Genomic DNA, 27,875 nt, shown 5'->3' with positions numbered 1-27,875 from the left:
GATGCTGGGAATGACCATCGACCGTACACTGTCCTGGGAGGACAGTGTAAATCTTAAATTAACTAATTAAAATTGATTAATATAAATAAATACATTAATTAAAATCCCAAATTAGGGGAAGCGCAACTCTACCCTGTTTTGTCTACATACAATTCGTTATCATCCCACACCCGAAGCCCGCACACTCCTTATCCAGGCCCGCGTTTTCCCCCAAATCCTGTACTGCCGCTCAGTCTGGGACGGGGCTGCCGCCTGCTGTTTTGTCCGGGTACAAAAAGTTATAAACTTCGCGACCAGAATCTCTCAGGGGACGCGGGACTGAGGTCATATTTCACGGATCGTAAGGTCACTGGGGCGGCACGGCATGTGTGAGCTTATTCCGCACCGCGACCAGGGCATGTTCAGGGTCATAAATGATCGCCGCGCCCCGATGGCGGACCTCGCCCCTCGGACCGCTGTAAGTGAGCGCACTACGAAGTCGGCGACGGTCGGCGCACTCCAGCTACCCGCTCTCCGGCTGTCTGTATCGTGTAGAGCGTTTTCGTATCGTACCATCTCGTCCTGGAAGCGCCTGCCGTCTGCCGTTATGACCTCCCGGAGCTGTGCTGCGCTCACATCTGAACTATACCAATATGAAAAACTGAATTTTGTTTAACTTCCTGGGTCTGTCTCAAGCTCTTGACGTGTTTTCATCTTTGCTGAATCTGCTTTTTTATCATGTTACTTATAACCCATTGACTCGAATCAAACATTAGCTCATGAGTATGGACGGTTCATAATAAAAGCATGACACCACACCAAAAAAAGGACACAGAACTAGGGTACTTGTATACTGTCAAGATTATGATGTGAGAAACACTCGACACACACACATCAGCTGTTTGTTGGCTCATCATGGGCAGACGCCAACTGGGAGAAGCATGTCTTCTGTACAGGTCAGGTGCAGCTCACACGGCGTTCTGCAGCTCAGCAAGTTCTTGCATCCGGTGCTCGTCAACTTTAAACGCGTTGTCTGTGCAACTTGTATTGTTGAAAACAGACACCAGTTCTGTTAAACTCATCGGACGGTCGTCACCACGTCACCCGCGTGCACGCGATCGCGCGGCTCACGACGCTGCGTCCCTCGCGTGCTGCCGGCTCCCCACCCAGCCGCAGCGGTGGCCGGCGGCGGACGGCCGGCCGCGTTCATTATAAAACTTTGATGAGCGTATCACATGGGCGGCGCGTTAGAGCGGCCGCCCTTTCGTCAGGCCGCCCAACTCCTGGCCGCTGACGAAGCGCACCTTCTCGCCACCCACCAGCGCGCACGACTCGGAGAAGTTGATGACCGTCTGGGTCTTCTTCAGAAAGTCAACGCCGAGCACCAGCTCTGGCGTCGTGTCTGAAACTGCGGCTGGGAGTCAGGCGGCGGCGCACGATGGTCTGCGGGCGTCGTGGCCGGAACTGGAAGTTGGAAGGGGAGGGGCAGAGAGGCAGACGTGGGTCGGTTCTGAGGCTGCGGCTGTGCGCGAGGCCAGAGCAGGGATAGGTCTGGCGCTGCTGTCGCGCACGAAATTGTTAGTACATTTGGATGGTGATGGGTGTTTAGTCGGCGGCCACACGCGTTCAACACACTGTGGAGATCAGCAAGTTAAAATTTTTAAAAAATAGCAGAAATCGAGAGAATTATCCGATCGAGAATATAACGCAGAAAGGCTTTGGAGCGCGGTTTTCAGTATACACGTCCCACTGTTAGAATTACGATAGAACAGCGTCCTACACAACCGGAGTTCTCTTTGTCGCTCAAAGTTTTGGAACTGCGCAGCACGTGCAATACGCTATAAGTATCCCCCATTGTTGTGTTGAATGATGACTTCCTATGGCCACATGTGGGCTGACACTGAGCGTCAGTTTGTGCCTGAGGCCCTTCGGAGGCCCGCTGGTAACGTTCGTTTCACTGATGGCCCGTCCAATGTTGTGTGCCGCTGAGTTGACGTGCTTCTTGATGAATGTCCAGGCATTTCGTGACAGCAATACCACTCCGCCCCGCCCCAAACGTTTAGGGGCTGCCTTGGTGCTGCTTGTTGATGCCGACAAGCTTGGCGCGTTACTTGCGACCAGTCCCATTTTTTTTTGTATTGACGTCCTAGCTCCCACCAGTATAAGTGTTTTCATCCTAACAATGAGCCGAAACTGTCAAGCTTGAACCATAAATTTCGCACGCATATTCCAGCAGAAACTTACCTACAAATAGCTGCATGTTAAGCTGACTTTTGCCCAATGACACCTCCATGTATTTGAGCTTCCCATGAATGATAGGCCTCTCCAGTCCTGAAAAGGCAAGGTGCGATTATGATGCGAATGACCTTTGCCGGCTCTTCAAGTGTCTACACAAGCATCACTGATTGAAGACAGTGGATGCAACACACACAGTTGCTTGAGAGTCCGCTGCTGGGGCCAGGAGGCCTGTCGTCGCAGCACTCTGAAGCTTGTCCAGCGGCGCACGCAAGGGACACGGGAACCACGTGCCCATCCTTACGCCTCGCCAAGGTAACCTCGGACTCCTCGGGACTGACTGGGACTGAGGACTGGTCTGTTCAGGCCCGATTGAAGGCCCTGAACAGCCCGAAGGGCGGCCGGAGGTCGCAAGTGCCAGCCAGCCAGCCCCATTCAGATCGACCTTTTGCGCCAGTCTGGGCAACTGAGTCGATGAGGACCACTATATCGGTCAGACACCACAAGTACTAAACAGTCGGATCCGTTTCGGTCTGGGCCTGAGGCCCCATTTCCCTAGCCGGGACAAGAGCGGGGTCCACGATTTACGTTGGTCGGCCCCTGAGCCCCACAGTGCCCAACGGGGGTCTCGTGAGGACAAGAGACCCTGAATCGGCTGAGAGCAATGTTTGTGTGGGCCCAACGAGGGACCCGCAGTCCCCTGGACAGACGATGAGGTTCCCCATTAGAATGCTGAAGGGCCCAAAGGGCGCAAGGATCCTGCGGGGCTGCCTGTAGGTTACATTAAGGATCCCATACCCTTCAGTCGCGACCTCAGATGTCGGTCAGTGAGCCTCTTGCGCCGGATGGCCTCCGCATGGACAATGCGGGATTCTATTTGGGCCAGAGACCACTAACACCAAACAGCTGGCTCCATATTGATCTAAACCCTGCGGGTGAAGGAGGGGGAGGGGGGGGGGGGTCATTTCCCAAGCAAGAACAAGGCTGGGGCCCGCGATTTGCATTGGTCGGGGACTGAAGCAATGAGGGTCCTTGTGTCGCCCAGGAGTCCACAGTGCCTAACAGGGGGTCCGGTGTTGGCATACATACAGCCCGCGTCGGCCAAGGGCTGTGCTCGAGGGGGCCCGAATGGTGCTGAAAGAGGGTTTCGGAGGGTCCCTCAGGACCAAAGATCATTGGTCCGAATGGAAGGCTGAAACGCTCGAAGGGACGTCAGATCAAGAACCTCCGTCCGCAGGGGCGTGACTTTCGACGTCGGTTAGAGGCTTCTCAACAAGGAAAGGAGATATAAAAACTTATGGTGGGAGTTTACAATGGGACAATGGAAGGCTCTGTGTCAGTTTGGGCCCCCTCAGCACAGAACAAGAGTCCTCCACCGTATTTCAGCCAAGGGACAATTCAGTTTAACCGGGTCTCTGTGCTAATCATCAAACCACCTGCGGTGGTAGGGGTCTTGTTGCGACAACGTGGTTTCGAGCATCGATCTGGGCCCAACTGCCCGGGTCAGAGAGCTTTCTGCGCTAGGGAAGAGACCAATGTATGATGTATCTCTCCAAGAGCCTTCGGATCGACCAGGAGCCCCGCTTCCGGGTCGCCAGATTGACAGGTAGTAGGCATTCCGCGCTGGAGCGAAATGGCCCTTCAGCCCTTGGGCGGGAACGGGAACCTTGCCCCGAAAAAGGTATGGGACCTTATAATGTTGAACAGAGTGGATGCAAATAAGGTCTAACATGACAAAAGTCAGCCTATGTTAGCCTGATAACGTCCATCTTTTGCAGAGTGGACTTGTGAGACAAAGTGCATGATAAGTTTTGATCCTGCCTGCTCCCAATCTCACGAGCGAGGACAGCTGTGGGCAAGGTTGCAGTTACTTTAGGGCCAAACGGCGTCGGCCGCCGCAAATAACGGCAGGCGGCGCTCGCCGAGCGCGCGAGCACGCCCGTCGTGAAATAATGCTTCCGAAAATCTTCCAAAATCAATTCGTGCCATAGAATGACTGTAACGAGGCATCTTTATCAACGTTATAATTTTGAAGTTATCCTCTGAACCGATAAACAGGCAGAATGACGCGAGAAATACCTTCACCCTTGCAGTTCACCACCATATTCCGGCACCAGTTCGCGTGCTGTAAATGCTTACACGCTCCCATTATCAATTCAAAAATCGCGCAGGTGAAACATACGGCACGACTGACTTCTAAAAGTAGAAACTGATGCCCTAACTGTCCGAAAGTAATCACCGCCGCGCGCCGTACGGAGACTGCAACGTCAGGCCACGGAGGTTTAAGATCTGTGAGCGCTCATTTCAAAATCTACAGTACATATTACTCGATTCTTACATGAGTTTAAATGTTACCAGAGGGTTGGCTATGCTCATACAAATTTGTGCCCCCATTTTGATCTGCAATCTACGTTCACGTATTTTCAATGTCTGTGCGGAACCAAAAGCAAATTTTGGTGAAGATTCCGAGATCTATCGATTTAGAATGAGATTACTGAACCGTTGTAACATGACAGGCGCTGGTAGGTTATTTCAAACATCCATTTAACGCCCGCTCGCGTCAGTTTATTGACCTCAAAATGCACACAGAATTGTACCTTCCAGTGACTTCTGGCTTGTTTTCCAGTTAATGAACCTAACAATACAGATAACGACAAAAAAGCAGGCCCCTCGAAATCATGTTGGCCATACCCCATAGTTGTTTTTTGGCATGTAAGGCCCTTTGACTATCAGGAGGCCCTTTATCAACCCGCTGCTCCCCCTCCCTCCTCCCGTCGCCATACCCTTTGCCAAGGCTCTGGCTGTACACCACTACGCCAATCGATGTGGTGCATTGCATGTGGCCAAGACACCATGCATGCCAAGGCACAACACGATAAGACCATTTCCGTCCCAGCCGAGCACCTCTGTAAACATGGCCTAAGGGTCATGAGCACTAATACCATCCCTGTAAAGCATATCGACCGAACAGGCTGTATAGATGCGGACTGCGATGTAGACACCTAGCATGCTCTACATGTGAGTGCATGCTCTTTCACCTATCACGCCATGCAACTGGTACAGCTGTCACGACCACACACGGGTTACGGATCATGGCAGACTGCGGTGGGGTTACGAATCATTACAGGCTGCGACGCAGTTACGGATCATTACGGACTGTGCTTACGTTACGGATCCGTACAGACTGCTCTGGAGTTGCGGATTAAGAAACGCGGGCTCGTTTTCAAGAAGACCAGGCCGTCCCGTTTTGGCCAGCCCTGACCTGATATTGGTGATGGCGGCGTCGTTCGGTCCTGAATGACGTCCCTGGACATGTTGAAGGCGCTGACTAGGCCGCGGGAGATGGTGGAGTAGACGTTGGAGGTGTCGAGCAGCGCGTACGCCCTTCGCCCGTTACACTGCGAACAGACGCACCGCGCGCTGATGTTACTCGCGCCGCAGCTGACCTCAGCAGTCTGACGCTGATGTTACCCGCGACCCGGCTGACTCAGCAGCCTGACGCTGATGTTACCCGCGACCCGGCTGACTCAGCAGCCTGACGCTGATGTTACCCGCGCCGCTGCTGGTCTCAGCAGTCTGACGCTGATGTTACCCGCGACCCGGCTGACTCAGCAGCCTGACGCTGATGTTACCCGCGCCGCTGCTGGTCTCAGCAGTCTCAGCTACTCAGCGATGCAGGTAGTCTGCTACGGTCATGAACGTCACCAGTTCCATTTAGCAGCATGGTGAAAGTTATCCATGACGGGAATTGAACGCAGTGCTGTTGATCTCGGGCCCAATGCAAACAGCGTTTAGGCAAGTTCTGGTCTTAGCATACTGGCGATACCGCGTGCGTCCGTTAGACCGTTCTACCACGTAATAGTTCTGAAAACGCAACATGCGAAACCTTTTTCCACTATCATTTGGAATACAACCAACATTTTTTCAAGCATAATGACCAGACCCCAACTATTTTAAACGCAACTGGGTTAGAATTAGGTGCAAAGTTGCTTTTAGCGCCACAGCCTGCGTTTGATATGATTGGAAACACCCACAAAGATTCACTATTTACACAATGAGGTTGCGTTTGTGGTTAACGTGATAAATATGATACTTGAACCGACAGTAGAGCACTAGCGCTGTGATAGCACTGATAATGAAAGCTTCCAGGGCAAACTTACCATTTGGACTGCTTCCACCTTTGGGATGATACGGACAGATATCGCGTTCCGTGCGGAATTATCACTTCGATCGCATGAGGACTGCTTACGTAGGTAGTCCAAATCACAACCCCATCTGTGCCAAAACCTGCTCTTAAACATTCCAGAGCACTATAACTGGCCAATGAGGACCCAGCACTATTCCAACTGACGCCGGTCCGGACGCAACACGGTTCCACCTGACACCGGTGCGGACCCAAAACGTCTGCGACTGACACCGATCCAGGCCCAGCATGCTTCCAACTGACGCCGGTATGGACCCAACACGCCTCCACCTGACGCTGATGCAGACCCAACACGCCTCCAAATGACGACGAGTGAAAAGCGATAATAACATCAATCAAAATGAAGACGGCCAGTCTTATAAGGGAAAGGCTAAGCCATGCATTGGTATGAAAGCAAAAACTAGCCTTGCAACAACGAAACAAGACACTTCATCACGCCTAGGTTGAAGAACAGAATCCAACAAGAAGTGCGGCATGGACCTCAGTCTCATCACAAGCACCGTAAGGTAAAAAAGCAAAGAAGACCGCGTTCTGGAACCGGTGAAACATTGGAACCATGGAGCCACCAGAATGACACCAAACTCCATCAAAGCGGTGGTGCACTGGAGAGATGTACAGCTTAAATCACACGAACAGACTGTACTGAACAAGTGAATGAACTTCCCACCAATCAAAAGTCATTCAACATCGTAGCGCCATGGTCGTGTAAAGCGGCCGAGTGCAAGGAGATGAATTACGTTGGAGACCCAAGCATGCGCTCCACTCATGAACGACAGCACCATTGCCATACTAGCAACAGACAAAGGGAATCTGGCGGCGGTCATGAAGGACGCCGAGTGCACCAGCAGCTCAGGGCCTTTCTTGGTCCTATCAAGGTTCATTGCGCTGTACCGGTATTACCTAAATTCTATATCACAAAAATGAATCACTTGTGTACTAAGCGACGATAAAAACATTTAAAGACGGCATCATGAACAAAAAGATTCATTTTCACGATTGTTAATCAAAATTGCTTCTTCTCGGGCCACATGTCGAACAAGGGCCAGATCGGAAACCCATCGAATCAAGATCCCGCTCACTTTATCAGCTCTTTCAGCTCTTTCAGCTGGAAATAATTGTTCGGTATGCACTTGAAAGGCGTGAATGAAGAAAACCTTCTTTTTGCATGGTATGTGGATAGCTGTCTAAGCTAGCAATACCACAAGACTTACAGCGCATGGGAAGTTCGGATCACCAGATTCCACAGCGCTCACACGGAGTCTCATCCAGATTGGTCTAATGCCTCGGTATGCGATGGCTGGCCAAAAGGCACGCACGGGTTTGCTGTTGTGTGCATATATATCACTTCACCACAGTACGTACATGCTGGTAATTCTATTACGTGTCCATCTTGTGCGAAAAGTTTGGCGGTATGTTAAAGCCTATGAGTTTTCTGAAACCGCAGTGACCGGCTTTGCATAGAGTTACAGCATCGGCAAGTGATATCGAGAAACTTTGTCAAATCTGTAGAGCCAAGCCTTCCAATTCCCATCCTCAAAAAGCTTTGGGTTTGCGTATCGCTAATCCCGTTCGGCCCAACGAACACGGCCCCTTTGGGCGAAAGCGGCGATTGACTTCCACCGTGACCATACTTTAAGCCAGTAAGTTTAGCTTAAAATGGCATTTAATTTTCAAGGAAGCTTACTTGTCATTTGGATGTCCACCGTTGTAAACCCAGCTTAGCTCCAGGGCATCCTGCATGCAATGTACGGAAGGCTCTTCTAAGCCTCCCTGTTTTTCAACGAGAAGGGTATGCCACAGGCCATTTCGAGTTGTTAACCACTCCAAATAGTCTTCATTCTTAGACTTTGAAGTTGAATACAAACGAAAACAGGGTCAACCACGTTGGAACGACTTCAGAGCAGCTGTCATAGGATGAAGGCTTGGGTTCATATAAGATTGTTGCCTGCCGCGCTGGTGTACTGTGGTACTCTTTTATTCCTTTCCTTACTTAGACCTGCCTTGCGTGTCACGCGCCCGGCCTTTTTAGTGTGCAGCGGACGAAACGGGGTAGTATATTATGTAGGCCAATCCTTAATCGACCTTTGATTGACAATGAAATGCAGAGGGTTGCCAGTCAAGTGAAAACTACACATGTTTTGCTTAACCACATTCGGTACTTATGCACCTGGCGCAATGAGCGGAAGAGTGTCCGTGTCAACACTGAATCAGTTGCTTAGATTCTGCCACGATAACTACATCAGTGGAAGACATGTCACGTAAGTGGCAGCCCTAACTCGTTGATCTTTTATAAATGAGTCCGCAGGTCTCGCAATGTGCTGAAACGCGTCAACGCCGCAACGATGACGATTAGGGTCATGTTTTCCACACATCGATGCGAACACTGCTGCGTGAATTTGTGCATCTGACAGTGGCAACAGTTCCCGATGCGAGAATCGAACCCGGCTCATGGGATCCGTGCTTGAGCGTTGGTCGTCCGGTCTCACCTGGCATAGCACGATAGGCGGTATGGAGCCGCGCGCCAGGCTGACCTCAGTGTCGAAGAGCGGCACTGAGATGCGGGGCTCGCGCCGGCTCTCGGCCGCCGTCAGCTCGGCGATGAACCCCTTCGGCTCGTACCGCTTCTGCAAGGGACAGCTTCCTGTTAGTGTCCAGCCATGGCAGCTGCCAGCCATGACAGCTGCCAGCCATGACAGGCGTACCTCGGGTCCGCGTGGCATGACGTCCATGCTCCTGACCAGATTTGTTGACACCGGGCACATGCTCGGTTCGTTTCTATATCGCAACGGTAGTACTCTTGATCGTTTTCGGTACAAATGCTCATACGTCTGCTGGTAACGAGCATGATTAGTACAAAGGAAAAATGTCTCAAAATCCATTCCTAGACCAGCCGGCCATGCATATTGCCGCAGCGTAGGACAGGGGGCAGAAGAGAGGGGCAGCGAGCTCGCGCCCAGCACTGCGGAAGGAGCTGAAAAATCAGTGACACAAAGCTGCTAGCACGAACAGCTTTAGTCCTCTTAAAAGATGTCAAGTTTGATGGAACACGGGGAGGGGGGGCCGCTGTCACACCTGATTTGCCAGGTTCTCCTCCCAAGTGTCCGCCCTCATGTCTGTCTTATGATAATTTGTTTCTGTTCGAGTCGCTCTGCCCCGTTGCCGTTGCTTTTGCCTCGACCTTGTTCGTGTCTTTCAGAGGTGTGTCATTGGTCAGCGTGGAGCTGAGCGGCGTGGCCCGACCTTCCAGTCAGCAAATGGCGACCAGTGCCCACCCCGAGTTTCTCACGCTTGGACGTGATTGCCAGGAATGCGGGACAGCGCATTCGCTTGTTCTCACGGGCCATACCAGTACCTGTCGTACATCGTACGTCACAAGAGTGCCAATATTGGAGCCGAGGAGTGCGGGGCCGAGCAGGACGGTCCGACAGCTTACCTTTCTCCTATTTTTTCGCAATGGATTTAACCCACTTTATTTCGAAGACAAGAAATTTATATTACACACTTGTCCATGTTTCAAAAAAGCATTCGTTCTAGCAGCATAGTAGACATGCAGAGGCGCATCGAGAGAAGGGGGGGGGGGGAGTACTGGAGGTACGTGCCCGTTCTGATCGGAAAGTAAAGGCGGCCTGCAGAGCCCGCCTTAGGGCGTCGAAGGCACTCTTCTTTGTCGGTCATGGACGGCGGCACGTATTTTGGGCTGTAGGGGACTGGAACAGGATTAGTCACAAAGGATTCAGGTCATGGCCGCACTTCGGAACATTTCAGTTTGACCCCTCAAACCTCTGCGTGCCTCATGGCTCTAGGCGTATAAAGCTTTTGGTTTGTTTATCCGCTCAGCTGGTACGATTATTATCTGGCGTTGAAGACAAACACAACATTTCGTTACGACCGGGGACGATGTGCTAATGTTGGTAGGTGCACTGCTCTATACGAGAGACATATATGTTACGTTTCTATGGGGCGGTTAACATCCTCCTACATAGGCGGATCCAATTAGGGGTTGGGTGCCAAGCGATTCGGATAAATTACGCGACCTACTCCAACTTGTTTTTCTGGGATTTAGGATATAGCCCCCGTGTAAAGCAATTTATTTAAGGTCTGATTTTTGCGTGACACGCGAACGGCGTGTGCGTTTTGGCCTGAGTTTGAAGTTGTACCACATTTTCAAAAAATCCAGATACATCATCGCATGACCAATGGTAATCAACAGCGTGCTCACAATCAACAATCCTCAACAAAGCTCAATTATGCTCAACAACTCATCAGTTTAATAATTCACCTTGGCAATTCACATTCACACTCATTCACTCCTTCATTAAACAATCACATCACACTTTTGTGCGATTGAGGGTAAAAACAAAACGCTTCATTTACACATATAAAGACACGCTGTAAAAACGGCTTTGCCGCTGAGTTTGCAGTAGCCATCATGTAGAAAATACATGCGCTATCAACACACGTCTGACCGGGGGACCGACTTCCCCTCCGGTTTTTTAGCACAAGCAAAAGACAAACGCTTGCAGCCACACGAAATTTGTACTGGCTGTTCAACTACCAATTTGACATCTTTTGTATAAATTTTAGCTTTTGATCCTCCAAGATCAGTGGCCTAAGTTAGGTCAAAGAGGTCAAACTTACAAAAATGACCTCACACAACTTTTTGTGGGTCATTTCCTATTGCTCAAACATGCAATACTAATAGAACATGATTGGACCTATATTCTGTATTTTTCAGATTTTTCTGGAAAGAAGAGGTTTGTGACCTGAAGTCGAGTCAATTTTTACCGTTTTTTGTAAATAATGAGAATTTATACGGCTTTGTGTATAGTTTTGGTGTTTGCATATGAAGAAAAGAGTACTAACTCACACGCCATCTATAATATAATCACAGACCACATGACCTTGGTTCAGGTCGTAACCTATCTATAAATGTGCCTTCTGCAAAATACGTTATTGTTGAAAAACTCACAATGGGCAGTTACATGATGTAATATCTGGACGCAAAACTCAAGTACTCCACTGAAAATATGCTGTGATACCATTCTAATGCATAATTATGCCACATCATGTCACGTAAGGACATAGAAAAGTCATTTGGAGTCATCAAAGGTCAATGACCTATGTTGCCAGCAGCGTAAATAAGACGGTTGGATGAAGATGAAGGGGTGCGGCGTGTGTAACCAGCTCTATATCGTGTTTGTGAAGCTGATGGCGCGCAAGTTCACGTACCAACGTACCTGTTTTCATTTTGGTACAACTACATTGTCATGCGTCGAAGGGACTGTAAATAATGTAAACAACAACTATGCGATCTTGAGTGTCCGTACATGTACAGTTCACCATTCCTAAAGACATAGACGCATTGCACTGCTCACATAGACAAGGGTACCGCTTTTTCTCATTTGAATGGTGTATAAATATGTCCTATCGTTACCTCAGATGACCTTTAGGTCAGCCTAAAGTGGTTTGTTTGGGGCTGGCATCCTTTCTTCCAAAACTGCACCTAATAGAATAAACTTCGTCACGAGCACAGCGTGAGGAAAAGTTTCGTTCCTGTATACTACTGGTAAATTAATTTTGAACGGTCACCTGGTCTAACCTAACCCGTGTGGGGGAAGACAAATATTTGGAATAGGCTCCCCAACCTCTTAACGCGTATTCCGTGCCCTCAACATCTGTCTTGACATGTGATTTAGCTGCATCTATCGGAACGACCAGTTTCGACATGTGACCTCTTGTGATCTCAGATTTCACCTAAGGTAAAAAACTTGTGTGCACTCTGAATGATCTGCCAGACCTTTAAAGCGGTATCATTGTTTTTTTTCATGCGGCGTCTGGAATTTGGGAATCCCAGTGGGAAGTGAACTCCCCCCCCCCCCCGGCCGGTCGCGATTTTCTCAAACCCCTGGCCATATGCATTGTTCCCATTACACTGTTGTTGTACGCCAGAGGTGCACGTGCATTTTTGTTTTATGGATGTATGTCGTATCATGTAAGTGATTTTAATATCATATGGATTATTTGCTCATCAGCATAGCAAAGTGATACATGACTAGCTTAAAAAATAAGCTTGACTTAAATGCTTAAGATTGTGAATTATTCGATTATATAATTCTCTGCTCAACCCGACGAAGCACTACTCCCTTGCAGTCTGAAAGTTTGAACTCATGTGGAATAGTTGAATTCCCTGTGATGGTAAAAGAACGGAGCTAAATATTTTAAAACACATCAGCCACAGAATTTCACATGAAGCCCGACGTTTACCCGCGGCATTGACCCGAAAAGAAAGGGAGGTTGAAACAATACCTCTGCTCCAGTTAACGGTGTCATGTATTTTTCCGAGTTCAGTTATGCGTGACCGCTGTCAAGGTCACAAATTATATCTTTTGACATGAAGAGTAAGTAAAGAGGTAGTTTGCAGACATTGTCTTCCTACAAGCCTGCAATGTATGCAATGCAATGCGGCTGCATGCAGTGCGTAAATATGATGCATCGCATGCAGTGTATGCAATGCGTAAAAGGCTCGCAAAAAAATGTGCATTGCCGCGCTCACACCTATCAACGTGGTGGAAGCGCAGCTTTGGTGGAGCGCTGAAGTTACGCTGACCACATTCGTGATGTGGCGCAATGTGTAGTGGCGGCTTCGCCTTCCAGAATGAGTGCTCGGATATGGCTCGCCAAAGAGGGCCATTTGGCCGCTGGCTTGGTTTGTTAGCTTGGTTGCGAGGCGGTCAACGGCCAACAGTGCCGTCACATGGCATGACAAATGTGCCCACGACGACACATGGCAAATGTGCCGTCGCATGTCGTCGCATGGCATGCATGTGCCAGCAGTGTCGTCGCATGGCACGTTTGAAAAGCCCTTCCGTTATATTTGCATAAGTGCCCGATGCAAACGGGATCACTTGGACATTCATTTCAATAGTAGCATGGTGAGCTCGGAGAGGCAGCAATACATTTCGTGTAACACGTTATCAGGTTGAGCATTCGTCCCGACAATTTTTCGTTTTGTTTTTTATCTGTGCTGTTTTTCATTTTGTGGCTGAACTGGACCTACAATCTGAACTAAGAATGCTTCCCCTCCCCTCAAAAAACACTCTCGTGCCCGATTTTGTTTTCTCATGAGTTGGTTCTCAACTTCAAGAGAACCCATGCCCGGACCGCAGCTCACTATGCATGGCACACAAAAGTCGTTCGGCATAAGAGAGTCTCCTCGAGACCGGTGGATGACTGGCGTCAGTATCATGTTAAGGCTGTGGGAAAAAACCTCGGGTCTTACGTTTGACGAAAAAAATCAAATAGAGAATGGCTGACCGTCGGTGCCTAGAATTACTCCTCATTTGAGGACATAATTTTTAGGCTGCCGGGTCAAGTTACCAGTGTGCACTCTCCATGGTGACACCACTACGACCAAGTATCAAAGAAGATGGTCTTTATGTGATGGCAAACTTTTCCTACACTTTGGTAACATTCCAGCCAAAAACATTCTGGGGAGGAGGGCCAAGTCAACATTTAGAGGAGGGGGGGGGGGGGGGAATTCAACGTACGGGCAGGGCTCTTAGAAAAGAATAAAAGTCGACACCCGTGGCGCATATCGCTCGGATGACATGGTATTCTCCTGCGGCGGAGTGCTATGTGCCGCACAGATGCCACACAATGCGTGCTTTAAAGGGAATCACTGATCTCTAACCAGGTCCCAACTGGTCTAGTTTTGTTTTAACATTTGTGTTAGGGCTGCGTGCATACTTGGCATTCCGTGATGATCCTTCGCCGCCTCACCTGGCTACAAGCCGGCGATGTTAATCAGTTTTATAAGGCGAAAGTAAAACTACGGAAATAAATACAGGTTTAGTTTGAAAATGATGCTGTGTAAGAGTATGGCACCAACATAGCTTCGCTTTCAACTTCTAGGCCCTTAGTTGTTAGGACAAATTGGTGAAGCTGGGTAGCTTACGCTCCGTTTACTTACACCGTGAGATTTTAAAATAATCTAGACTGCAGTTTTGATGCGTAAACAAGGGTTATACCGGTGAAAATTAGTAGTCGAAGAGGTGACAGCAGGACAGTTTGGGTGCGTCAACGTCATTACCATTTTTCACCCAGTTGAGATAGGATGGGTATCATTTTGCGGGCAGGTGACGACGGTGCAAGATAAGAGATGATGACACAAGAATCTGAAATAAATGTTTAGGTGACTGCAATTTCCATATTGTTTATGAATTGTACTTCAAAGATATCAATTGGTGAATGGACAAAAAAGCAAGAACGCGTTGCAAAATATAATTATTTGATTTTATTGACGATACAGAACATCTATTTCTGACTACATGTAAAATGAATAAATCCCTGAGCAGAAAAGGGACATCGCTGTCGATAATATGCGTTACATGCACTCAACCGCGTTTCTTACAGACACCGCGCAAACTGCGTAAAATGTCATGGAAAGCGTGGTTCACTGTGTTTGTATTTTGAAATACGTGACGTAAAGCTAGGCAAAATAAGTGTGAAGCCATTTACTTGAAGGTAAAAAGGCGTTTGACAGACATGGGTTGTGAGAACAAGAAGCTGAGCAGTGTCATTCTGTGGAAAGGAACGATATGCCCTCCTAATTGATGACTGTCGAATAATAAAAAACACACACGCTGCGAGCACACACGGCGCATACGAGCCTAGTACCTATACGGCCAGATGCGGCCAGATTATCCACAGCACAAAAACATGGCCCTGATACCGGCCGACCACGCAGGAAAGTCACGGAGACGAATGCAGTGGCCTATGACGTTTTCAGGAACGTCGGGCTGTACTAAGCTTCTCATCATCTGGCTAAAATTAGACGGACAATCACGAACATGGCAATGTCTCGGGGGCGAGGCACTGAGGATGACCAGCCGAAAAAGGTCAACACGCGGGGGCTGCGAGGGTTATCGATCGGACTTTGTTGACTCTGTCCCCGCGGCAGTGGTGAGTGGGCGCCTGAATTCTAGTGGAACGTTGCCAGGGGCATCGGCTGGCGGTCGGTGTTTATTTTGCTGACGATTGTGCTACGGCACACTGGGACGATTCCTGCCAGACATTCTGATCGGTGGCGAACCTGCAACTCGCTTTAAACCGGATGGTAGAGAGCAGCTGCGTATGACGACACCTCACTGAGTTGGGCCATCAGGACCTGTAAATTCGTGTCAAGTCGCCTCAGTCGCCTGTTTTGGTCGCGCGTCAGCCGGCAGCTGGAAGTGGACGTTTGGACGGGCCGTCATTACCGCTCGCCTGCTTCCGAGCCGTCGTTTCGGGGCGAGCGCGCCGCGGCGGCGGTGCGGCGGCGCTCCGCCTCTCCGCCGTTGTTGAGCGATTGCCACGCTACGGCCTCGCTTGAGCCGCCGGTCGATAGCTCAAGTGCAGCGCAAGGCGCGCCCGCCGGCCCCGCACGCCCCGTGACGCCCGGCCCGGCCCGCCGGCTGACTAATGGCGCGCGGTGTGACGCCCGCGTGGCGTGCCCGGTGGCAGACCTGGTCGGTGGGGGGCAGCGGACGCCAGTGGCACGCGGTGTGACACCCGCGTGGCATGCCCGATGACAGACCTAGGCGGGGGGGGGGGGGGGGGGCAGCGAACGCCAATGGCACGCGGTGTGACTCCGAGGTCTGTGAGCCGGATGCCGGGGTCAGCGCCTGGGGCTCGTGCCGCCAGTCGGCTCAAGGACATATCAAGGTCACGAGTGCCGTGTGTTATTGGAATGATATTCCAAGCCGTACTGGATATTTCAATGGGAACCCATTTCCTCACGAATCGAATCGAATTCGTCAAATACGCTTTGAGAAGAATTTATGATCAGCTAGTATCCCGTCACACAGGCGCTACGTACATAATGTGTCCTGAGGTGCGTGCCTTATGTTATTCAAATTTTGGAGCGCATTGCTGTGCAAATGGCAATTGTCCCGTTGGAAATCCAGGTAGACCCGTAACTAAGGAGATTGAAATAGGTGGTGACGTTTTAACATGCGCAACAAAGTATGCGCGCCCGCGGCGTTCTTAACTCCATTTCCATGGAAAGGCTGAGTTGCGTCCCCTCTCACAGCGAAATTCTGCACAAGCCTCAGCAGCCACGGATTTCCAATCGCGTAAGGAATGCAGCGGCGGGTTTGCGCTGGTCACATCATCTGAATATATGCTTTGATGTGTCCAGTATTTTCACGTTAGATGCAAGGTCGTGAACAGGGACATATTCAGACCGTTCCTTGACTCCGTCTCCTCCTGTTACGGGGCCCTGGGGCCACTGGAGTCGGAGGGCTGGCCTTCCGGACACATCAGTCAGCTGTTTGTGTATTTGTGCGTCTGCGCAGGGTAAGAGTGCATCTGGTCAGTCGTCAAAAATGGGGAGCATGTACCGAGCGGCCGTAAACTCTGGTCGGAGGCATGCAGCTGATCCCTGGCTGCACCTAACGCCTCGCCCCATGTTTCAGCCGTCTTTTGAAGCCAAAACGTGCCAGCAAACCTGCGCCACTTCCCAATTAAGACGCATCCGTCACATTTACGTTGAATCTCTACAAAAAGGCAAGCTCTGTAAAAAAATAAAAAAATAGGATGAATGGTGGTTTTGAATAGCGGTTTTAATGATGCCAGGTGCTCAACAACATCCTAGTCGTGCCTAAATTAACCGGCTTGGCCAACCGTTGGCCCGATTGTGTCCGACGGCTCCTCCCACCTCAATAAAAGGGTGATTTAGGGCGTAGAATACGACCAAGCTGCTCACGACACGCGCTTTTTTACATTTGATCAAATGCAAGCTTTTGTATATAGTTTACTTAACGATATGAATGGATCAACTCAGGCTCCCGCCAAAACTACGGCTCTGAAGGATGCAGTGTGCATGCAGAGCTGGTCTTAAAGCATGGCATAACTTCGTGATATCATTTAGAGGGAGTTGAGCTCCTTTTCTGTTTGTTGTGTGTTGTCTTGTGTTGTGTTTCTATTTCCAGAGCTTTTAGGTTTAACCGTCAACATATCGCAATAAGCTCAGAGCTTTAGCTGGGAAGGGCAGCACAAAGGTGCATTTCAGAAAGTGTAGTTCGTTGGATCGCGCCTATGAACTCCAGTGTTCATCATCCTTGCTCCATATAATAATGTCTACATGTATTTCTTCGCACATTTACATTGCCCCACGTTTTCATAAAAAGCCCCTCAACAAATTCAAACAAATATGTGTCTTAACTTCTCACCGTTCTCAAAGAATAGGCTGAAAAACTTGATCATTTTCTTGCATTTAAGCTGGTTTCTAAATGAATTTAATGATAAGGAACCTCATAAATTATGAGTACTGTGAGAATAGATAATAAGCATTTGCTTTGCACTCACGCACTTTCCACGAGGCATGGGTTTTTATCCTAGAGATCATTGCTTGACTTACGCGATAAGAATATGACGAGGCAACAAGTGATAATATAAAAATCCACGTGAATCCAAATCTCGACTGACGAAAAGAAATTACCAATTCACGATGAAAATTTTTTTCTGTGGGGTTTCCAGGACATCATCATTAAAAACCTTATACCATGTTCAATATACACCTGACAATTCAAGAATATTCATCAAATGGCAGCAACAACAAAAAAAACCTAGTACCCTCGCAAGATTCATCATCAATTTTAGCAAATCAAAGCACGACTGACGTCATCGGTGACCATGGGCACAACCTGAAACGTCGTTTGTCATAAGTATAACACATGCTTTTTATAGCGTTGTTTAACCAGTTCCGCCTGGCATGTTGAAGGCTTTTTGTTGTCAGAGTAGGAACTCCCAACTTACAATGCCGAAAGAATAAGGAGCTCAATACCTTCCGGAAAATGGCTGTGGGCGGAAGTAAAAAATAAAGTAAAGGGAAAGCCGCAGCGGCAGCACTGCATACAGTTGTCATTTCCGGCACACGCAGCTGCGTTGCAATGAGGGAGGCCGAAGGCTGAATGAGTATTAATGGAACAGTGAACAAATATCACATGCAGTGGCCTGGCCCTGTTGTCGTGGTGTCTAACAATCAATTTGCTTGCAAGCGTTCGTGGCATTTACATAATATTCTCAACAGCAGGAAGCTTAGTGTGCTATGCGGTCCACAATGTATTTGTATCATCCGTAAATGCACCGTAACATTGCAGTCTCAACCAAACATTGTCTCATTTGTTCTGTCACTGGTGGAGACATAGAATTCCCAACTGCACAAAAGCAACAGCAGGGGTCAAAGCCGAGCCCGCATTTCGGCAGTCTGACGTCACAGCGGCGTAGCGCCATGGAGAACGGAGAACAGAGAGCGGCCAGTCGTGTCGACAAAAGGGCGTGCCGATGTGTTAGCCGGTCACGCGGGCCCGAGAGTCAGCCATTGAACTACCCGTGTTCTTGTCATCTTGAAGTCAGATATTGGTAACCGAAACAGTTAAGCGCGTGAACGCGACGGCATGGTGCTGCAGTGCACGCACCGTCGACAAATCACTAACGGATCATAGCACTGCTCGTCTGTCAGGTACGCCAGTAATCGACAGGGGAGCGCGACAAATGCCGCGTTTTTGGTGGCTGGTCTCCAACATTGAAGCAGCAGAGACGAGTCATGATGGACGTTCAGGAATATTTCCTGCAGTGTTGGGTTACCAGCATCTACCCAAAACAGAAGGCGTTTCCCGTGACCATTTGGTCACGGTTAGCGAGAGCATGATCATCACGAATTCATCCATTTGGTCGAATTTTGCCAATAGCTTGATCTTTCCAGGCTTTCCAGGCGAGGTAAATTATTGGACAAAAAACGAGACAGTTGTTCAGACGATGTGATTTGCAGCTGTCTGTCGAACGTCACGTTAGTGATTTTCACCCTGTTGAGCCCTCGGGAAGGAAGAGCGGTCCAGCGCCTTCACAACACCCATTTGCATTCCTCAAAGACGTCCGGCACCATTCTCCTGGGTTTTGCCGTAGTCTTCTCTGCACGTTGATAACACTTCTGTTACCATCTTGCTCGTCCTGGGCGCAAAAAGACATCTTGCTGACATAGCTCTTTCATCGAGGTAATAACAAATGGGATTTACGCAGCTACTTTAATTGAGGTGCACACGTTTGCCCATCTTGATAGATCAAGGTTTGATAGCATGATAACGTCAATGACCAGACGCAAGGAATTTCGCGGTTACATTGCTGTCAGGTAATGTCAATCGGCTTCTTTTTAAATAGACCGGGAGAACCTTCTCGGTTGGTGCAAGTATCTATGCTGCAGATAGGTAAAACATACATGCTCCTAAGATAAGACTGCCCGCTCTGATGTCTGCGTACCTCGTAGAACAGCCACAAGTCATTTCTTTGCGATGTACTCTTTACGAGCATGGCCACGTTTTATGAACACTGCTCATACAGTGGACCCTTCGTTGAACGATCGCCATGTTTGATATCAAAGGCTTTGGCAGCGTTGAGACATTGCCATTTTTGTGTTGATAAGGCTTGTAAGGTTGACGTCTGCTACAGTGCAAAACGTGCCCCAGAGTATTCCAGTCGATGAACAGTAAATATCGCTGACATCCAAGCGAACTAGTCGTAGAATGCCTGGGTTCTCCGTCCTGGCATCACTCGGTGTCGGCAGGGTATCGGCACCGACAGGGAGTCTCGCCACTATATGTCACAGCCTGACGGCCGACCGGCCACTCCGGCGTCGGCAGCAGTGTACACGTCAGGGGGTGGGTCACGATCCGAGCCACGCGCCTGGGACGTCCGAGGTGCGCCGCTCACCTTGTCGAAGAGCGGCGAGTGCTTGTGGCCGTTGGCCGTGACCTCGGAGTCGGGCCTCAGCTCGTCGAAGTCGAAGAGTGAGTCGACGCCTGTGTGGAGCCGCGAGTCACGGCGACGCTGCTCGCGCTTCAGGGCTGAGTCGTATATGTCCTGCATGCTAGCGCGGCAGATGCACGACTCTGGCTGTCATCGGCCCGCTTCGCGTGCCCGCGGTCACCGGCACTGACTGGGAGGTCGGACTCTGCCAGGCGGCTGGGGTGGCTCGCGTGGTCTGGCCGGTCACGGCCGGCCGCCCTGCACCGGCACAAGAGCTCGCGCTGGCGCCGGCTCCGCAGCTCACACCACTCGTGCCAGAGGGGTAACACTGTGCCAGACGGGGTGACGCTATTACCGAGCAGGGTCACGCGGTGGCCGGCAGGGTCGCGCGGTGAGCGGCGCGGTCACGTCGGGTCAGGGGTCACGCGGTGGTCGGCGGGGGCCGCCGGTCGCCGGCGGGGTCGCGCGGTGACCGGCGGGGCTCCGGCCGGTACTGACGGCTGGCCGTCGCGCGCCGTCGCCCATCGATCGCCGGTGGCCAAGTAACGCTGGTGACCATCGATTCCGTCGGCGTCCGCCGCGCCGAGCCGACGGGCCCCCAATCCGAGTGACGTTCGCTATCTGCGACGACAGCGTGTGGAGGCGGGTGACACGCGATGCCAGCATGCTAGAACAGAGCAACGACTGTCGAGCCCGCGACATCTGACAGCGTGGGAGGCCACGCGAAAGATTTAGTTTTGGTTACTCGTCACGCTTAGCCCTATTTTTTCAGGCGGCTGAGTCGGTTCGGCGCTCTCCTGGTTTCGTTTTGCCATCTCAGTGCCAACCCAGCTCAGCGGGAACTCTGGAATTATGTGACTTTGCTTATCAATGTTAAGTATCCTGGCAATAGTTGGATACTCCATCTTGCTATAAGAAAGAAAGGTGCTCAGCTCATGGTTTTCCGGCATTCGGAGTTCTTATACTGAGTTAACGCTCCTCAATATACCAATTATTTAGCATTGCAGCGTCGTTTAAATCGGTATCCTCATGGTATAGCCTACATCTCCCAGCAGCGATTCCAATCTTGGGACAATGGTCGGTTTAGTAAGCGGGCGTTAGCACGCTACTTCACGCTAGGTAAATTATTGAGCCACGTGTGAATCACATAGGTCTTATCTTCAATCAATTTTGAAATAGCCATTTACCGTATGCATGGAAGATATCGGGTTAGCTAGGATGGTGTAGAGGATATTTTAGGGCATTACAATAGTTTATGTTTTAATGAGTCGACGTTTCCGTCGGTCGCGAAGATCGTGGGTTTTCATTGACAGATGTTAGTCTGTTGCCTGTTACGTTGCTGCTTGGAAGCTTAATTTACAAAGGCTGTTGGTGGATAAGACTAATGACTGGCGAGAAAACGACAATACCATTTTGGACAGGGCGGCTCAGGTTGAGAGCCCAGCCATTTTGAAGCTTTTTTGTGACGAGAGGGCCACGGCACTCCAGCAGGAGGGCACACATGCAGAGGCGGATACATCAGGCCTGTGGGCGGGACCAAATATCGAAGTATGTATTTTTTGTAACAACCGTTGGGACGTCGTGTAATTATATTTGCAGCCGGAAGATTTTTTGTCTGGTTGAGGCTTTCCATTGGTCATCTTAATGTAATAACATTAAACCTTCGGACAAAGTGTAGGGCAACACTGCATCTGATCCTCCCTTCAGTCTCCTACGCCTATGATCTGACATGTGTTTTCCGCCGGATTATTGACGCCTGTATCTGCCGGCGCTCCAAGATTCTGTCAGGCGCGGTTACAAATTTCAATGTACCACGGGATTGACAAACGCTATTTTGTGTTTGTAATGCATTGGGGAATGCCTGAATTTCGTATTTGTCCCATTATCAGGGTGCTTCGTTCCTACTAATTCAAAAATAGCTTGTACTGTTTTTTCAGTTTTGGGCTTATCATCGTTGCCAAATCGAAATGCGTAGGAGTGTTAAGTACGTGCAAATCACAGATGTCGATGAAGCAAAATGTTAAATGTGTCGCATGGTTTGCAATCAATCAGTGCACAAGCAACGTTTTACGATGTTTCCGTCCACATGAGGAAGGTCCTTCCAACTCAGACCATTGACTAGACCTTGACCTTACCCGCCATAATCTGCCCAATAGATCCGAAATCTCGCTAGTACGAGGGGGCCACGCATAGATTGGAACCGAAGCTCGCCAAATACATATAGGTCAGGCAGTTGCGAAGTTCGGGCTTGCGAAGCAATTCACGCTCAGTCAATTAATGTCGGGTTTGCCTCGAGTCCTCTCACTCTCCCTCTTTCTCTCTCTTTCTCTCTCTCTCTCTCTCTCTCTCTCTCTCTCTCTCTCTCTCTCTCTCTCTCTCTCTCTCTCTCTCTCTCTCTCTCTCTCTCTCTCTCTCTCTCTCCCCTCTCTCTCTATCTCTCCTCTCTCTCTCTCTCCTTCTCTATCTCTCTCCTCTCTCCTCTCTCTCTCTTCTTCTCTCTCTCTCTCTTCTCTCCTCTCTTCTCTCTCTCTCTTCTCTCTTCCTCCCTCTGCATAACCCTGTACAAAGGAAAAAACGACAGAATGTAAGCCAACTAGCATCGGCACGCATCGAAGCCCAGAAGATCCTTGCGCAGGACCTGATGACTTAGATGACAAAATGGTGGCATAACACACTGTCGTTACACAAACTATCTATACCGGAGTCTGAATGGGTCAACGTCTCGCCGGCCGCGTTCCTTCCGCTGCGCCGCACGCCCCTCCCCCTCCCTATCGCAGCGAGGTGAGGGGCGCACACAACTGCTGGGGTGTTACAATGTAGTCCCGCCTCCGTTCCGTCTAGCGACGTCAGCGTGGCGACAACACCGGCAATCGATGGGTGATCAGATAGTCGCCGTGCGTGTATACAACTTGCTGTTGCTAGGAGACCGCCCTGTTCAGCGCCGTAATGACAGGCTCTGCATGCCCGCGCCGTGGGCTGGTGACCAGCGGGCACCATCATTGCTACCGATGTTGTTTTTGCTGGACTGTCGGCCTCTTGTGGCGGATTATCCGCCCCATGGTGCGGTGACATTGCCGGGTTGCTATGCGCGCCCTGGGGCTTATCTTATGCTTCGTACCGTGCTGAATGCTTGGCCTATCTTATCTTAAATGGGTATAGAATTCCTAAATGTGTGTGCGATTGCAATGTAGATGACAGACAGTGCAATGGTTGACAAAGTTTCAGCGTCCCTAATCCAACGGTATCGTTACTGTAATTTTCACAAACTCTTCCCAGCCGATGTTCAAACAGCAATATTCTGAATGTATTGAAGAATATCTCTGGTTCGTCGGAGGGGGTGAGCATGGGTCTTGACCTTTAAAGGGAATATTCCGCATTTGAAGATATTAAAGTCAGTATTATATTTAATGAAAACGCTTACTTATAATTATTGGTATGCTTTCAAATGAAAGACTGCTCTAGACAATACAGTTTACCTCTTTAGTAAACATACCCCTCAATAAAACATTGTTTGATTGTGTCATCGTACGTTACATAACATTAATTGAGCGGATGACAGCCCTCATGTCTGGAATTCGCGCTCACAAACAGCTATGACCACTCGAACTGTATTTTTGGCTTTGATCATCGCTGCACGGCTAATGGAATGACAGGATTGGAATGGCATTGTTATGGCGCCGTTGTTGTGACGTCATGGATACCACGGTGATCTTAAAATAGTCTCCCTGAAATAGTCTACATCTTCACAAGCGTGTAACTCAGGAGGTAGAGCGGCTTAGGCCTTGGAAGGGCAGGGCTATGAACTGCACCGAATGATTCAGGATGCTGTTTCAGTTAAAAGCCCCATACAAATGTGGAGCCCCCGTTTAGCATTGGCCTAGCGGGCCTGACAGAGCAGCGCGTCTTGAAGAGGTGAGATCTGCAGCTACCATCTTTGCTCCCGGTAAACCGGAACAATGCCACGATTGTGTTCCCATAAAAAACATGCCGCAAGGAAAAATCTGAAATGAATGCGTACCACACACATTGGTACTTGTGTACACATGCTCGTGTAATTTATACAGGTCCTCGGCGCTTCAAGCCCGTCGCAGCCTAAACAATAATATACAAATATGCACCACTGACCACTTGAGGCAGCTGCTGTCCGACCACATGTCTTGCCCATCATCGATCAAAGAAATTTGACGCATCGAATCATCCCTTTTGAGTTAAGGGCATCAAAAGTGTGCCATACCATATCAATGCTCCTTATTTTGGTTGGGGTTTTACCCTTTACACTTAGTAATTGCTCATATTTTGGGCTTAGCACGGGGCCAATGGAAGGTGAGTTAAAGTTGGGGTAGTTTCATATCGCAGCTTTCGAGTCGCTAGTGTTGCTGCTGAAGACATAACCGTGACAATACTTATGCAGTCTAAATTGTCCTGGGAAGGCCAATGGATTTTTGGAATAAGTAGTTTTCACCGACTTTAAAAGTAATGTACGACGTCTGGCTGTCGCCAAGGCACCTAAAAATGATTCTCACACCACAAGCATGCAAACGGCACGTCTATCGAAGCTACCACACCGCCACCTAGTGTCAATAATCATGTAAGCGAGCCAGGCATTATTGCCGCACAACTAACTAGTTGCTTGTCACACACCTCGCTCGCCTTTCTCCTTGTATTCTGCTCATGACCAGTACGTTCATTACCTCCAAGCTTCCTCCGCCCCTCGCTGTTCTCTCTGCTCTCTGCCACGCTGTGGTCTCGCTTCGTCTCACAGGTGGCGCCAGCGATCACACATCAACACCACCTACTCAACACTCAGACCGTGTCAAGCGCCACCTATGATTAGAACTAGTGTTTCATTAAAAAGACAACAGGCAACAGAGTCGAACGAGATAGAACCCAGGGCAGGCAGGGTAATGATCCTCTTGGCTTAGGGGTGGGGCAGCCCCTTGGCCCCACTGGCCACACCCCTGACACAGGGCGGGTGTCAAATGTATGGGACCGCCGACAAATTACAGTATGCGCTTTTGGCCACTTTCAAATTTTTCTTCCTTGGTGACAAGTCTGTTACTCTATGGCCCCCTTCCACGTGATCAGGGGGGGGGGGGGCGTACAAAAAATTGCATGCTGGTTGCCACGGGAGGAAGCCAACAGTGTATGTCTTGAAGTTTTTCTGAATATTCGCATGGTTTGTAATGCTTTCTGGGCGTAGTATTATGCTGTCCAATTCGTTACGCTTTGGCCGCTCTATCAACACCCTTGCCCTCCTCCATGCGTAATTGCGAACAGTGAAATTTTGGGGAGGGCCAAATTCATCTAAGCCAAAAGCAGCCAATGTGAGTAATCTTACCTTGCGGGAAAATGCGAAGCATTTGCAGGAAATGAATGCCGTTTTGACCAATCATTGGGCGGGCTCTGAGTTTCTGTAAGCTTGATTCATCGAAGGTTTTGATGCTTAAATCGCAGTCATCTGTATTCATGTTTCCCGCAAACACATCTGGTGATGCTAAACGCCAAACACAGTTTTGGAAGGAAAAATGTATTTAGAAGGATGCCATGCTTTCAAAGCGATGCTGATGACTAGCAGTATGTGAACGACACTTCTCGCTGATCTGGAGAGGTAATGCAACACGAATACTTCAGGACACAACTACGCCAATCACCCGGGTGAGAGTGCCGCCGAGGCGGTCGGTCAGTGCGCTACCTCGCGCTCGCCATCACATGGTATGAAGAGGCCCGCGAACTTCTCGGTCGGGCACCTTTCAACAGACAACAAGGGTGCAAAAATACAGCGAAGGCTCTAGTGAAGGACACTACCGCTAACCATATTGCTAGATCTCGAACTCACTTCCCTGCATTCCCAAGGCTGGCTCGGGTTGAGGTGGGACCATACAAAACGGCGCTCACAACCCTCGGAACTCACACAGCAACGGTCTCCGAGGGCGGGCAGGTGAGGTATCCGACCTTCGCTTCGACACTCCAACTTACAACGCCTCTGTGCCTCGCTGAACTATTGAGATAGCTTGCGCAAACACTCATGGAAATAAACCTGACTGGCATCACCCATTACGGGCAATGGTTGCAGAGACAATCAATAAAATCCTGAACCTTTATGCATCATATGGTACGACGGTAAGGCGTGTGTGGCATATGCCTGTTCCAAAAACACGGCACAGACTGCAGGGAAAACGCATGCATGGAATGGGGAAATGGTGTGCTTCGATGGAACGCGTCAAAAATTTTTGTCCGTCGGTAAATAAGGTTACGTTAGGACTCTTTTTCAATCGGTTTCGACATCCGATAATTCTCCATTTCCGTACACCAATCGTCAATCTTCAAATGCTCTGCTCTGTGACGCGAGACCGTCTTAAAAACCTCAAAACTGACTGCAGATAACATCTTTGTAGTGATAAACACGTTTTGCACGATAACCAAAGTGAAATAGTACGCACAGCGAGCATTGAACACAACCACCACCACACGGCGCGTCCACCGAGCGCAGAAGTCGCCCAACGCTTCGAAGGCTGCAGCGCCGGTGTTTACCCGATCGCCATCACGCACACGGGAACCGGCGGAAACACGCAGTAAGGCCTGGGTGCAAAATACACATAAACAAGGTATCACAATCAGCAATCGTAAGACTAGGTATAATATCAAGGTGTAATATATTGATACAGTGAGAGCCGATAGGTGGCGGGGCCGCGCTCGCCGCGCCCTCTGTCCTGTCGGCCGTCCGCGTGCCGCCCTCTACCGGAGACGCACACCCAAGCACCTGTCCATCACGCGTCAACGCTGCGTCACCCCGGCCCCCGCCCAGCCAGCTTTGTACTTCAGCTTAGGACAGCGCCGGCCGACGGTGCGATCAGCCAGCAGCGTCGTCCGCGGGGCGCCTCACGCCCCGTCCCCCATACTAGCGCGCGCCGCCGAGATGGGGCCGAGGCGCACACAAACATCCCAGCACTCCAGCCGCGCCCCCGAATCCCCCCCCCCCCTCACACACTGGCACGGGCTGCGCTTGCCAGCAGTCTGCTGGGTTTCTTGGACGCTAGTTACCAACTACAGGGGTCCATTGTGAACGCTGATGAGCCGAGTGGTCTGGGGATGGGTCGATGGGGCGTGGGCATGACCCACATCTCTGTCAATTTCCGATGAGTGAGCGCGGTTGGTATTCAAGGCAGCAGCGTCATTGTGATTGACGCGCTGAAGTCCTCGTGACATCCTTGCACGCCATCTTTACCCGTTCACTTCACAACTACGGCCTCAATTGCTGTGAGATCTCTATTTTAACCCCGTTTTGATCATGACAACGAGTCTGAATCTGTGATACGCCATAACTCACCGCTGCGCTCTCCCGTATGGCGCGGTGTGTCTGCAACTTGACAAATCTAAGAAATTACTTTGAACTGCGTGATATTACGGCGTTTTACATCGTGCTTCCTCACACGTCATCAATCATTCCCAGAAGCATCAAATGAATGTCTGATCCATACCGTTGTCCCATGTACGGGTTCAAAACGTTGTGCATAAGACAGCGTTGTGAGATGCCTAGGACAGCTGCTACGCGTGGTAACTGCCGAACTAGCATTCGGTAGGTCACGGCCCCAAAGATCCCCAGTTCCCAAAGACAATGTGATGTCTCAGTGACACGAAAAGTGAGATCATGGTTGCCACACACCGTGCTATGCCA

At 49.9% G+C, this 27,875-nt stretch overlaps 1 protein-coding gene across 1 annotated transcript; it reads right to left on the bottom strand.

The window, feature by feature from the left end:
* Positions 1 to 1,095: 1,095 nt before the first annotated feature.
* On the bottom strand, positions 1,096 to 20,603 carry LOC119108566 (uncharacterized). The gene is made up of 5 exons (XM_037232159.1): positions 20,165 to 20,603; positions 8,905 to 9,042; positions 5,477 to 5,612; positions 2,224 to 2,310; positions 1,096 to 1,387 (listed from the first exon to the last, which is right to left on the bottom strand). The coding sequence occupies exons 1-5, from the start codon at positions 20,318 to 20,320 to the stop codon at positions 1,227 to 1,229; spliced, it is 678 nt and encodes a 225-aa protein (XP_037088054.1). The 5' UTR covers positions 20,321 to 20,603; the 3' UTR covers positions 1,096 to 1,226.
* Positions 20,604 to 27,875: the final 7,272 nt, after the last annotated feature.

The sequence above is a fragment of the Pollicipes pollicipes genome, unplaced genomic scaffold, assembly GCF_011947565.3.
Source record: "Pollicipes pollicipes isolate AB1234 unplaced genomic scaffold, Ppol_2.1 Scaffold_6686;HRSCAF=7923_pilon_pilon_pilon, whole genome shotgun sequence".
NCBI lineage: Eukaryota > Metazoa > Arthropoda > Thecostraca > Pollicipedomorpha > Pollicipedidae > Pollicipes > Pollicipes pollicipes.
The sequence above is the reverse complement of the archived record's forward strand: the minus strand, read 5'-3'. Positions and strand labels throughout refer to the sequence as shown.